General features: G+C 40.2%; 1 protein-coding gene across 4 annotated transcripts in view; it reads left to right on the forward strand.

Annotated features, from left to right (window-relative positions):
* PTPRG (protein tyrosine phosphatase receptor type G) overlaps positions 1-13604 on the forward strand; it is a 668714-nt gene that overhangs the window by 603107 nt on the left and 52003 nt on the right. For all 4 annotated transcript variants that reach the window (XM_069476009.1, XM_069476010.1, XM_069476012.1 and 1 more), the window contains one exon: positions 8858-8949. In XM_069476009.1, the coding sequence (XP_069332110.1) occupies positions 8858-8949 (92 nt within the window). The remainder of the gene's footprint in view (positions 1-8857; positions 8950-13604) is intronic.

The following is a 13604-nucleotide window of genomic DNA, read 5'->3' on the forward strand; positions in this document are numbered from 1 at the left end:
AAACGAGTCAGACCATCACATCACCATTAACTTTCCCAAATCAGTGGGGGATTATGTCAGTGCCTTAAAACAGTGCCAGATGAGGTAAGGAGTCCCTCCAGCCTCAGTCCAGATGTCCAGAACACACCAGGCTAGGGTCTGAAGGGTCTGAAGGGTGAGACAGCTGCCACAAAGCCCCTGACTATAAGCTTTCTTTTTTAGATAACAGTTGGGAGCCAACAGTTGAAGCCAACTATAATATAAAAACTGTCATATTCAGGTTCTTGGTCTTGTCAAAATGTGGTTTTTGGTTTTTTGTTGTTGTTGTTTTGTTTTTGTAGAGATGGGGTCTCGCTGTTGCCCAGGCTGGTCTCGAACTCCTGGGCTCAAGCAGTCCCCCTGTCTCGGCCTCCCAAAGTGCTAGGATTATAGGTGTGAGCCACCATGCCTGGCCCCAAACTGTGGTTTATGAAGAGACCTTTGCTCTCTTATCTCCTGGAGACTATTACCAGTATTTCATTTGGCCCTCAGTGTTTGCAAGGGTTTCTTGGTAAACTCAGCTTTTAGCAAGAGAATATATTGTCTGGAGACCACTTTTGTGTCTGTAATGTGTTAATTTTCTCCCGCTTTCCTAAAGATGTTAATTGCAGGCCATGTGAATCACCCAATAAAATTCTCACTGTGGGAATCAAATTTTTGTCACTTCCAGCTGTAACAAGAGTTAACTGGGACATCTCTCATACTCATGTGAAATCCAAAATATTTTGAAACATTTTCTCCTCTTTTAAGTTTGATGTCTGCATCCTGTTTCGTACCCCATCCATCTTCTGCATAATTTTGTTCTCTCTTCCCTTTCCTTCCCTTGCTCCCCACCTCGTGTCTGATAAGCCCGGTTTATCCAAGGCATGACAACCACATGCCCCAGGATTCCCGGGACATGCCATTTCACTATCCCCAAAAGCACATCCACATTTGTGAAATCTCAGGTCCCCTTTTATGATTTAGAAAATAGGACCAGCCGAGCCTAGTGGCTCACGCCTGTAATCCTAGCACTCTGGGAGGCCAAGGCGGGAGGATTGCTCAAGGTCAGGAGTTCGAGACCAGCCTAAGCAAGAGCGAGACCCCGTCTCTACTAAAAATAGAAAGAAATTATCTGGACAACTAAAAATATATATAGAAAAATTAGCCAGGCATGGTGGCACATGCCTGTATTCCCAGCCACTCAGGAGGCTGAGGCAGAAGGATCGCTTGAGCCCAGGAGTTTGAGGTTGCTGTGAGCTAGGCTGATGCCAGGGCACTCTAGCCCGGGCAACAGAGCGAGACTGTGTCTCAAAAGGAAAAAAAAAATAGAAAATAGGACCACCAGAAGCATATTTTACTTTCTGCATTTTTCTTTTTGGAAGATCCCTTCCTGAAAAGACACTAAAAGTGTAAACTGAGTTTTATAAACTGAATCCTTTAAGATGCAGTAAAGGAAACTTAACAGCAAGTGAGTTGTTGTATATGAAAAATCTCAACTTAGAACTTAAATTGGGCTCCTTTCCAAGTGGAATCCCAGAGTTATTTCAAACAGACACTCCTCTTTGAGGAAAAGCCCAACAACGCCAAGAGCCTGTTTCTTCTATTGTTGTCTTTGTCACTTCAATTTCTTGAAACATTTTGCCCTAATAAATCAATCCATGTCTTTTTGATATAGCTCTCAGTCATCTTTCTTGGAGACATGTGAACATTTTCAACTTTCTAAGTGGCTCTTATTCATACAGGGTTCACTACAACAAATCCATTTATAAAAGTAAATATTAATGTGATTTCTGTTCTTGACAGCATGAGAATAAATGGGATTATTAGCGGGCATGCCACTGTAAATTTAAATGAGGACAGCCGATAAATCAGTTAAGATTGCTTAATTAATATTCAGCAGCAGCTCAGCCAACCGCCTGCTCTAGTCTGCAATTAGAATTTTGAGCTGCACACAGCTAACAAACTCCTTCTCACCCCGATGTGATTATAAAGCCATTGAGTTTAATTTGAAGACAGTGACTTGGTTTCTAATCCTTATATATAATGTTGAAATATAGGCATTAGAAACCAAGTTTCAATTTAGTTAGTTTGCAATTCTGGGTTTTCATATGTGTCTGGAAACCATACTGTGATCCTCCTTCCCACCCATGCCCCCCACCCCCCGCAGTCGTGGTGTCGTGGAGGGCATATCGTTGTAGTCAGCCAAGGACCCTGCTTGAGAACGGTGTGACATCTCAGACTTGTCGAAAGGGATGTATATGTTGATCCAGGAGTCTGCAGAGCCCAGAAACCCCCTCTCCGGTAAGCAGGTTTGGATACCTGCCTTTGGAGGATCCTTTCTGGTATATAGCAGTGCTGAGTGGAATTCCAGACATTTCTATCCTTCAGTCTTTCTGGACTCACCATTAGCACTTTGCTTCTGAGAAGTGTCGGTCACCTAAACTATTTCCAGGTTCTCGTCAGAGAGGCAGAAAGAGATACAAGAAAAATTGTTAGCCCATATCGGAGGTTATCTAAACAGGTACCTGGAAAAATAGAAGCAGCAGAAAGGAAGGCCTTTATGCAAAAATTTGGTCATTCTGGATATTTTGCCTTAAGAATGTGGCAGATTCCTGGAAGGAAATGGGGGTTCGGAAGTCTAGAGATGTGCTGCTTACATTTTGTTTGAACAGTAAACCTCTATAACTTGAATTTTATGAATACTTATTAACATAAAGCACTGTCAGAGCAGCTGGGGGGGGGGGTTCATTAGACAAGAAAGCCAATTAAACACTGGAAACTGCCATGTGCTGGCAGTGTGTGTTTCAGTGGGGAGCTCAGGGACCCGACGTTGACAGCTGATACTAGTTGATGTTTCCTGCATCCTGAGTAGAAGAGGTGCTCTGCATTTGTGTGTGCTCTGCTTTCTCAAGAGTTGAATTTTCGATTTTTGGAAAGGTCTTTATCCTCAACATATCTCCCTTATTTGAAAGAATGGGAAGTTATTTTTAGAAATGTCAGCCCAAGGTCAAATGTTCATGACCGTAAGCCTCATGTGTCCCGTGGGCTTCTTAGAGGCCAGACTCGTGCATACGTGCACACTCCTGCCAGAAGGCCTTCAGAAACCCTACATATCTGAACCTCAGCTGTGGGGTGTGGGCTGGAGACCAAGGGAGCTGCTAACCAGAATCCCCACAGATCTGATGAGCTACTGGAGACGGTGTCACACACTACCCTTGACTTCTAGTCAAGCAGTCAAGCATTTCTTTTCAAAATATGTGAGCTCATGATGGTTTTCTAAAAAGGGATGAATGAGTGAAGAGTAATATGGGAAGCTTGGTCCCATCTTGCTACTTAGAACTTTCTGTGGAGATGTGCATAGATTTAATATGTTGGCCATCGTTGGTCAAGTACCAGTAGCATCTGAGTGGCATTTAGGGCATGTGTTGTAAGAAAAATGCATACCCTTATACAGAGATTTTCATTCAGTGTGGCAAGATGCTTACTCTGTGAGAGACATACGAGTAATGTGACCAACTTGGGGACCAGCAGATTCACATCTTTTGTTTTATTTTCATTCTCTCCCATGTACCCATTGAATTTGAATTGACTTGTGCTAACTGGGCTGTCTCTTGCTCCCATCTGGGAGCATTCAGTGAATGTTCGATGTAACTCCCTCTGTCCTGGTACTTTGCTGACGGGGGTGGGTCTCAGGAAGCCATCCAACACACTGGTTTTCCAGTTTGTTCAAGTAGCAGGACACTTGGAATTCAGGATGTCAGAACATCATGAACTACTGAGTATTAACAACTTTAGTTCCTGCATAGAAGCTGAAATTAATTTTGCTGAGACAAGTAGAACAATCCACAAGGGTGGTTTCAAAGGTACCTTTAGGTGGAAAAACTTTCACTTGAAAAATCTAAGTTTTTTCTGTGACTCAAGAAAAGACTTTCCAAATGATGGCAGAACACATCACTCCAACTTCAGAGAATGCCATCCCATTTCTTAGAACTTAGGTTCTAACAGAAATGGAACAGAAGACCTTCAAGTTCTTATTCAAGTATGCACAATACCGGTTGTCTTTCTGTATCTGAGATGATTATGTTAACCCCTTTGAAGTCTTAACCACTGTTTCTTATCCCATATAGGATCCTATAAATTCTAGTCTTACTTTTATGGGTACTTTAATGGTATCTGCCATGTAAGACTGTTTTATTTTTTAGTAGTTTCTTAGTGATAGTGCTGGAGACTCTCAGGAACCACTTTACTTTTAGCACAGTGGTTCCTGACCAGGGACAGTGCACACCGGAATCCTCAGGGGAGGCTTTTCAGAATATCCAGGGGCTGTGCCCCACCCTGCACCTGCCCAGTTAGAATCACCAGGAGTGGGGCTCATCCAGTAGCAGCCCCCTAAACCAAAGAGATTTGCACATCTGCTTAATAACCACCATTTGGAACCTTACTAATGAGAGAGGATGTTTAGGATCCTCCAAAGCTAAATTAGGGAAGTGAAAGTGTCAGAAAAATATAGGATGCAAATGTAGATTAGGGGAAGCAGAAGATAACTAATTTGGGTCATTACTAGGGCAGTCGGGGTCAGTGAAAATAATGTTACCTGGCCTCAGTTCCTTAAAGGGGACAGACAGCACCCTGGGGAAGGCGGGAGGTCCGGAGAAGGAAGAATTTGTAGTTAAACTTGTAAATGTATTTTTTGCATTTCAAACATGATCCATTTCATCATTTTCCCTTTTTAGGGTACTTGTACAAGCAAATGTTCATTGTGAAGAAATTATAATTTTAGAAAATGGCTCTTCATGATCCTAGAAATCTGTTTCATTCAGGGAGGGATTTTAAGGGTAAGTTAGTTGAAAGAGAATTGGACCTAGATAGAAAGTTGAAATTGCATGCTCAGTGACACACTTGAGCCCTTTCAGAAATTCTATCTCCATTCCCCTGAGCTCAAAATTAGAGACAATACTGCCTCTTTGAACATATCTCTGTTTAGAAGTTTAGAGGCATTAAAACTTGTTTTCTTTTCCTTTTTTCCAAAATTGCTCCTTTGTCTTTTATTGTTGGATACCACTGAAGGTCAAGAAACAAAATTTCTCTAGGGACTTCTCAAAAATGATCAAGTTAAAATATAATGCCACAAGCTATCTACCTGCTTTTCTTAGGTATTAAACAATGTAGAGTATGTACATGCAAAGGGATCATCTCAGTGTTGCTAACGGCAATGAAAAGTTGACAGCAGCCTGCCACCTTTATCACTCCCCAGTCAAGAGGAAAGGCACAATTTATTAAAGGAATAAATTAAATACCAGCAATGTAGTACCCTCTATGAAATAGAAGATTAAGCAAACATTAGTAAAGAGGATGTCAGTCTAAATTTGTTATCAAGGAGATATGTGTATTTTGTTTTGAAAAAATAAAAATCCCAGAAAACAGTCTGTTTTGGGTGAGATTTCAGCAATAGCCCCCTGACTGATCACCTCCTTGCATTCTTGCTGCCCTCTAATCCATTCCTCACATAGCAGCCAAAGTGAGCTTTTTGAAAGAGACAAACCAGATCGTGCCACTCCATGGATTAAAGCCCTTCATGGGTTTGCCGTTGGGCTTAGACACCAGTGGAAGGTCCTTGTGGCCTCCTGGATCTTACGTGACCTGGCTCTTGCTCGCCTCTGCAACTGCACTTTCTGCAGCCTTTCCCTGTGCTTCCCTCCGCCTTCCTTTCAGTTCCTACTACGTGCCAAGCTCCCTCCACTCTAAGGCTCTTTAACACGCTGCTTGATCTGTCTATTATGGTCTTACCCTAGAACTTCACAAGGCGAATCCTTAATCGAGCCTCAGCTCAAATGCCACCTCCTCAGTGAAATCCCTTCCTTTGCCCTCATCAGTTATAACCATGGTATTCTGTTGTATTTTCTTCATAGCTCTTGACCCCTTGAAACTGTCTACTTGTTTGTTGTGGATTTTCCCCATGAAGCCGTAAACGCCAGCAGGGCAGGGGCCTTGTGTATATCATTCTGCTCCCAGCCCTTCACTGCAGATCATCAAGGAATAGTCAATAAATACATGAGGAAAAGTGCAGAAGGATATATACCCCAAAATACTAATAGTGATTATCGCTAGGGGAAGGATTTCGGGTGATTTTAATTGATTTTCTTTCTTTTTGTGCATTTGTATTTCCTAATTTTTCTGCAAAGATCATCTGTTACTTAGCTTATTCTTTATCAATTACCCCAGTGCTTAGCCAGGCTTCAGGAAGTGGTTTTAAGGATTATAGACAGTTGCAGAGGATGTGTTATCTACACACTTGACGCTGTGCAGTGGGTGCTGTACAAACATTTGCTGAATCCACTGAAGTGTTTATTGCAAGGGAAGACATTGCACCGAAAGTTCAGTCGTTGGCTGCCCACCCACGTCTCTGTGTGGCGGGAACGTGTGTGACGTGCATGCAGCAAGGTGCAGATGTACAGAGCTTTGTCTCCCAGGTTTCTGACCCTCATCCCCAGTTGTGTGCTTTTCTCTGGCAATCACGGAGTTATTTTGCTCCAGGGAAAATCCATTATAAACAGCAGCACATGGGGCACTGGAGTGTGATTTGCTTCAGTACACACTGCTTTTTTTCAAAGATAATGTGGAGCTTTTAGTTCCACATGTAACTAAGAGACTGGCTGAACTGTGTGCCTGTCTTCTAGGAAGGAAAAAAAATCTGTGCGGTGCATATGTCCTTTCCAATTACTTGACTTTAACAGTAACTTGGCCAATAACGACTCTATTTTCTAATAGCTTTATGTTTTAGAAATTTAAGAGGCATAATAATTATGGTCTTAAAAATATAAGTTATTTCTTCTGTTTGGTTTTTTTTTTTTTTCTGTTTATTAAAGGCTGACCCTGTAAATTTCCTCCCATTCATCTGAATGACTTAGAGCAATTCTTCGGGCTATTAAGTACTTGAATGGTCATCCTTTTAGTCAGCAAAAACAGATTTTCCTTAGCTATGACACTGGGTGGTTAAAGTGCTAGCTCATTTGTGAAGTCCATAACCTATGTTTTAACTTTAATGTTATATTCTGGAAATCCACAAATTGGGGGGAGGGGGTGAGGGAGAGAAGAAGGGAATCCCAGAGTAGAAAACTAGATGACTAATTTAGAAAAAGAAGCTATTATCTCAAATAACAAAATCATGTTTTTTTCCCCACATGGTTTTCCAGTGTTTTATATTCAGAAGATTTGGTTAGCAGCAGAGCCCTATAGTATCATGTACATTTCATGTCTATGTGGCTTCAGTTTGACTTATATTCTTCCCAAATTCAGGTAAAGGCAGATAAGTGAGAGTGACAAAAACTTGTTTTGGGGATACAAAATTTGTGTCACAAATGCCAAATAATGCATAGATAAAAATCGTTTTTCCTCAGTGCTCTGCGAGAGTAGCCCTGTGAGACATGTGCCAAGAGTTAGAGTCATTTAAGTTCAAAATCCCCTAATGGTATGGAGCAATCCGGATTGCTTCTAGAGCAGTGTCCAAATGAACAATTGGTTAGAGCCGTCTTCTGTCTGAAAATAGGCGCTGCTTGAGGAACAGTGCTTCACACTGTGACAAGTGATCATTTCTGATTGCATGTGGTTCAAATAGCCCTCTTTAGAGATTGAAATATCTGGATGACTTTGAGGTCTCCTTACTCCCAGAGTTCTTCTTTACTTTATAAAGATGCTTGATTTTTTTCTAAACCTCCCCCCAAACCCCTTCTGTGGCTTCATAGAAACGGGGTATATCCAGCGCAGCCACCCCAGGATACATTCGATTAGAGGAACAGGGACAACTCTGAAGAAAAGGTGACTTACTCTAGTAGCTGGAATAGGGCCCCGAGAACAAGCAAAGCTGTAGTGTGTGCAAATGTTGCTTGATGTGTGATGCCAGAGCAGGAGGACGGAGCCCAGGGACACGGGGCACCAGAAGGATGCCGCCTGCTTGGCTAAAAGACCCAGCAGTAGGGCCAGCTATTGTAAAGCCCCTCTGCCAGATGAACAGGGACCCTTCTCTGGTCACAATAGCCATTCACACTGAGCAGCCTCATTAAATATTCAGCCTGTGCTTCCGGCAGCTCATTAGGGCCGCAAGGAGCAGTGACGTGGATGCTGGAAAGCCGAGGGCCGGCCAGCGTCGGGAGGCAGAGGCTGAGTGAGCTGCTGATGGCTTTTCTCTTCACTGCCTGTCCTATGATGACCAGTGTGTGCTCCCTGCTTTGCCTCAAGTACAGGTAAAACCAAAACAAAAAAACAAGCAGATGACACTTGAGGGCTTCAGGACCTTGTCTCAGATGTCGTCTGGCAAGGGCCTCTGATTTGGAGTGCTTGCCCCCTTGAAGCCCTCTGACCTCTTACAGAGCTGTCTGAGGCTTCGGGGACCTTTGCTAAGCACGAACAATGTGGTGCTATTGTGTACTTGGGCTGTTTGACGACTACATTTGTTGAGGTACGAGGTGTGGTTTTGAACTTGGTGCTGGAGGTTTAGAATAGCACATTATTTCTCTGTAACATGTCAAATTTAGAAATATTATGGGGTAATCCTAGCAGTGTATGCAGCAAGTTTACTCTGTACCAAGTTTTCATGTATTGAGTAGTTCAGTTCTAACCCTTTCCCTTTTAACTATCAGCTGCATATGGTTATAATAAAAAATGAATATTCTTCAGCTGTTTGGGGCTCCTCTAATAGGCTGAATGTTGTCCTCCTTGTATCTTGTTACTTTTACGCGGGTTTGCCCTCAGTGCTGTGTGATGTTTAAAGCTGGGAAATTCTGTGAAAAAAGAATTGAAAAATGACGGATTCAGAAAAAATGTATGTTATTGTTTACATGTTTTTCTTTCATCTACACAGAAAATGCTTTCAGACTGCTCATTTCTACGTGGAAGATAGCAATTCGCCTCGGGTGGTCCCCAATGAAAGTATTCCCATTATTCCTATTCCTGGTAAGTAAGACACCACTCTTATTTCCAGCAGGCTAATTGCTTTTCTCTTTTAATCTCAGTTTTATGTGATAGCCATGACAAAATATTTTTATAGCCGTTTTAAAGCTTGCTCCGTCTTAGAGATCCTTAACTAAGGGTAATTTAATGAAATCTTTGCTCCTTTACATATCTGCAAAGTAATAAAAATCCTCTTCCAAGAGGAACAAATAACTGAGTTAATATGGTATAGAGTCACATACAGAGAAAGGAAGTAACAGTTAAAAAAAAAAAAAAGGAAAACATACAAAAAACATGTATACTCTACTTGGACTAAATTTCATTTGGATAGGCAATTTGTGCTTATTGCATTGTTAAATCACAATTTGTGACATGTTTTTTTAAAGGTGATTTTTTTCTTCTAAGATTCTTTACTCTGAAAATAATATATCTTAATACTGGAAGTTGTGGTTCTCAGGATGTTTGTGTGGAAGTCTGTTACATTATTGGTCTGATGTATTTTTCATTTGTCCTTGGGCAAAAAGATAAAGCACTTAGTGTTAGTGGTAGAGATTGGTGAATCCTGGCAAATGCCATAGACAGTTGGAAGTTCAGCAGTGGGTTAGGTGTAATTGATAGGATGTGGGATTTGAACATCTCACCACCATTTTTATTTGACATCCCTTCCCTTTTGCCGGATTTGAACTTTATACCTCTGGGTTTCATTATATGCTTCTAAATACCCATCTTCAGGTATCTTAGATACATCTCTCCCCTTGACATTATTCTTTGCTTTTCTGCCCCCATCCTGCTTGTCTGTCTCATTCTCTATAACACTTTCCAGCAACTAATATGGTATATATTTTGCTTGTCTGTTAGCTCCCCCACTAGAATGAGAGCTTCATAAGGACAAGTGGCTACATCCTCAGTGCTAGAATAATTCCTGGCAAATATTAGATACTCTTTAACTCCATGAATGAATGAATGAATGAATGTCAGCAAAACTTCCTTAAAGTTCTTAAAAGGTGATGGCTGTGAAACTCAGAGGTACAGTCATTCTTTGGGTACCAAAAAGAAATGCTTCTATTGTTTGCAGATTGTCACTAGGTATGGTTATGGTTGGGGACTTAATTGGCCCCTTATGTGTCTGTATATGTTAAGTCACTAGATATTGCTGGGATTGTCCATGTTCTCTGTCCATTCTAGTCAGCTTTTCTCACTAAAATTTGTCACATAGAACCAAGAGGGGTAACAGAAAGTCTCTTATTAAGTTCCTACTGCATCATTTTGTGGCTGCGAAATGATTCCTGTACAGATGGGATAGGTTTTATGTTACTGTACATTCTCTGCTACTCCTAGCCCTTTATCCTTGATGAAGGAAACTGCACTCTTCCTTTGAGAGGAGAGGAAGCAGACAGGAATCATCAGTCTCCATCAGCATGAAATAAGTAGTTTCATTGAATCTACCAGATTTGCACAATAGCATGCATATATTCATTTTCCTCTTGCATCACCTAGAATATGTGTTGACCACTGGAAAATTCTTGGCAGCCGCTCTCCCCTCTGACCTGATTTGTCTGACAAACACAGTTGTTAGATGTCGATTGCACAGTCACCCATCTTTAAAAGGTTAAATGGTGAAATATTTCTTGGGCTGTTTTTTAATTTTTATTTTCTTTTACCATTGGATTAAGAATCAGAAAACCCAGGATCTTGCTTTGCCTCCACCTTGCAACTGTTGGTCAGTGCCTTAACCTCTCTGAGCCTTAGTTTCCGGAATCCATAAAGTGAACAGGATTGCCTGCCCTCCTTGACACTTGAGACAGCTGTAAAGATCACATGAGATGATATGTGTAAAAGCACTTTGGAATCCGTAAATTAAGCCAGAAGTGTAAACTGTTGAAACTTCCCTTCCCAAATTATGGTATCCCTGTAGTCATGCAGAGAGAGCATTTGCACGGCTCTCTTGTAAAAACTGTCCCTAACACTGAACTACATACACTGGGTGTGCCCCACATTTTCCTGCTCTTCTTTGATTTGGGCTTTAGAACTTTTTTCTTCTTTTTTAAAAAAAATTTATTTCAGAATATTATGGGGGTACAGACATTTTGGTTACAAAAATTGCTTTTGTACTGTTTGAGTCAAAGTTATAAGTGTGCCCATCACCCTGATAGTGTGCATTGAACCTGTTAGGTGTGAATTTACCCAACCCCTCCTCCCCTCCCACCTGCTTGATTTCTGATGAATTTATTTCCATATGTGCACATGTGTTGATTGATTAGTACCAATTTAGTGGTGAATACATCTGGTATTTGTTTTTCCATTCTTGTGATACTTCACTCAGAAGAATGGTTTCCAGTTCTATCCAGGTTAATACAAGAGGTATTCACCATTTTTTATGGCTAAGTAGTACTCCATGGTGTACATATACCACATTTTATTAATCCACTCATGTATTGATGGGCCCTTGGGTTGTTTCTACATGTGATTGTGAATTGTGCTGCTATAAACATTCGAGTGCAGATGTCTTTTTTTTTTATAGAATGCCTTTTCTTCATTTGGGTAAATACCCAGTAGTGGGATTGCTGGATCAAATGGTATGTCTAAATTTTTAGTTCTTTGAGGTATCTCCATGCTACTTTCCATAGAGGTTGTACTAGTTTGCAGTCCCACCAACAGTGTATAAGTGTTCCTATCTCTCTGCATCCACACCAGCATTTGTTTTGGGCCCTTTTGGTAAAAGCCATTCTCACCAGAGTTAAATGGTATCTCATCATGGTTTAAAGATTTGTACTTCCCTGATGATTTAGAGATGTTGAGCATTTTTTCATGTTTGTTGGCCATTAGTTTTTCAATTCACTGGAATCCTCTGAAAATGCCATACATTGTGCCTGCCTTGCTACACCTCTGAGGAGAGGTGTCTTAGACCAGAAATTGCTTTTAAATGTTTTCTGCTTCATTTCCCAGGTACCTATTTTAATTACCAAGTTTAATGCAACCCTACGGCATTTCTTTAAATGTGTGTTTTTCTCCCCTTTTAAATGTGAGTTTCTCCTAATTTATACTCACTGGTAGGATAAGTATATGGAATGAAAATTTCTGCAGATTCTCCACGACTCAGAAATCCATGGTGTTTAGTTCTACCTCACTTAGCCTGGGAGATGCATTCTTGATGAGTTGTAACACATTTGTAAAAATGAATTGTTTTAAATGTTGTAAGGCGGTGTGATGTTAAAGGACTTCCCCAGTCAAAGCATGAGGGAGGCTAATCTTTCTCTGTTTTCTCAGGTTTTCATGGATAGCGTAGTCTTAATAGGGGCACACCTAAACAAACGAGCTTACTTCACCCTTAACTGGGAAAGAGTTACCCTAAATGGCCTTTCCTAAAGGAGCTTTCAGCTTGATGACAATCTCTTATTTTTCTTAAAGAAAATCCCACAGTCCTATTTAATAGTTATATTTATAAAATATTTTAATTCATGAAGCTCTTTTAACAATCTGTTATTCTATTTATACTTACGGTTTCTTCTGGTTGTAGCAGTACAACCGTGTCTTACATAAGAAAAACACAATTTTTAATAAATTCCTGAGTTATTTTCACTCTATTAAAGCTTTCACCACAATTCTTCTTTAATGGAGATCTCCATGGGATTATTTTAAATGATTTACCCTAGAAATTATCTAATTGTTCTTATTTCTGTAAATAGTATGAGATTTATAGAGCTCTCATGGAATATGTATTCTGCCCATTCAATCTCAATTATATTTTATACTTTCTCAAAACCTAGTAACAAAAGTATTGGGCCCCAGATTTATCAACTTATTTTATCACTTGAGCTTTTCATTTTCTGGAAGTGATTTTTTAAAAAAAAATATTTCCAGACAACCACCAATAAATTGAACCATTATATTGGTTAAAAATGTGTGCAACAGGGTAAGACTGAAAAATCAGGTACCAAACTATTGCAAAACTAGAGCTCCAGGGTCATCACTGTAGAATATGTAATAATATACTTTGTTGCTAGAACTAATTTTACAGTTAGCCTTTTAAAAAAAATCATCATTATTTATTTTCACTATAGTCCTATAGAGACAGATGCATTGATATCCCCATTTTACAGAAGAAGAAGAAACTGAGGTTCAGAGATATTATTTAATTAGCCAAAGGTTACATAGCTCAACAGTGGCACTAACATTGGAATTTGCTGTGTGACTTCAAAGCACAGATGCTTAGAAATAGCTCTGCCACTTCTTGGCATGCTACTGTGACAATTTTGATATCTCAAGACTTCAGATTCCTCATTTGGATATTGTTTCATTAAATCAAGGCATTTTCAAATACATGTGAATATTCTCCTTAGTTTTTTTCTGACTTCTTGATCATTGTCTCTTTCACTAGCACTGGCCATTTGCTTCTCCATTACATTTTCTTTTGTCTTCCTGGAGGGAGTTTCATAATTTGGGGGTTGAAGTTTCCTCCATATTAAAAAATCTCCCCGCTCATCTCTATCGTCTAGTTACTTTTGTTCTCTTCCTTCTTAAGAAAAAGACTTTCAATCCGGTAATGCTTCCGTTCCCTGTGCAAAAACAGGTCTGTGTGATTTAAATGACTTAGGGAGGAATTCACAGACATGTTGAATACTCCACAAATTTAGACACTAAATCAGCAACTTTTGAAT

Source organism: Eulemur rufifrons, chromosome 7 (genome assembly GCF_041146395.1).
Source record: "Eulemur rufifrons isolate Redbay chromosome 7, OSU_ERuf_1, whole genome shotgun sequence".
Lineage (NCBI taxonomy): Eukaryota > Metazoa > Chordata > Mammalia > Primates > Lemuridae > Eulemur > Eulemur rufifrons.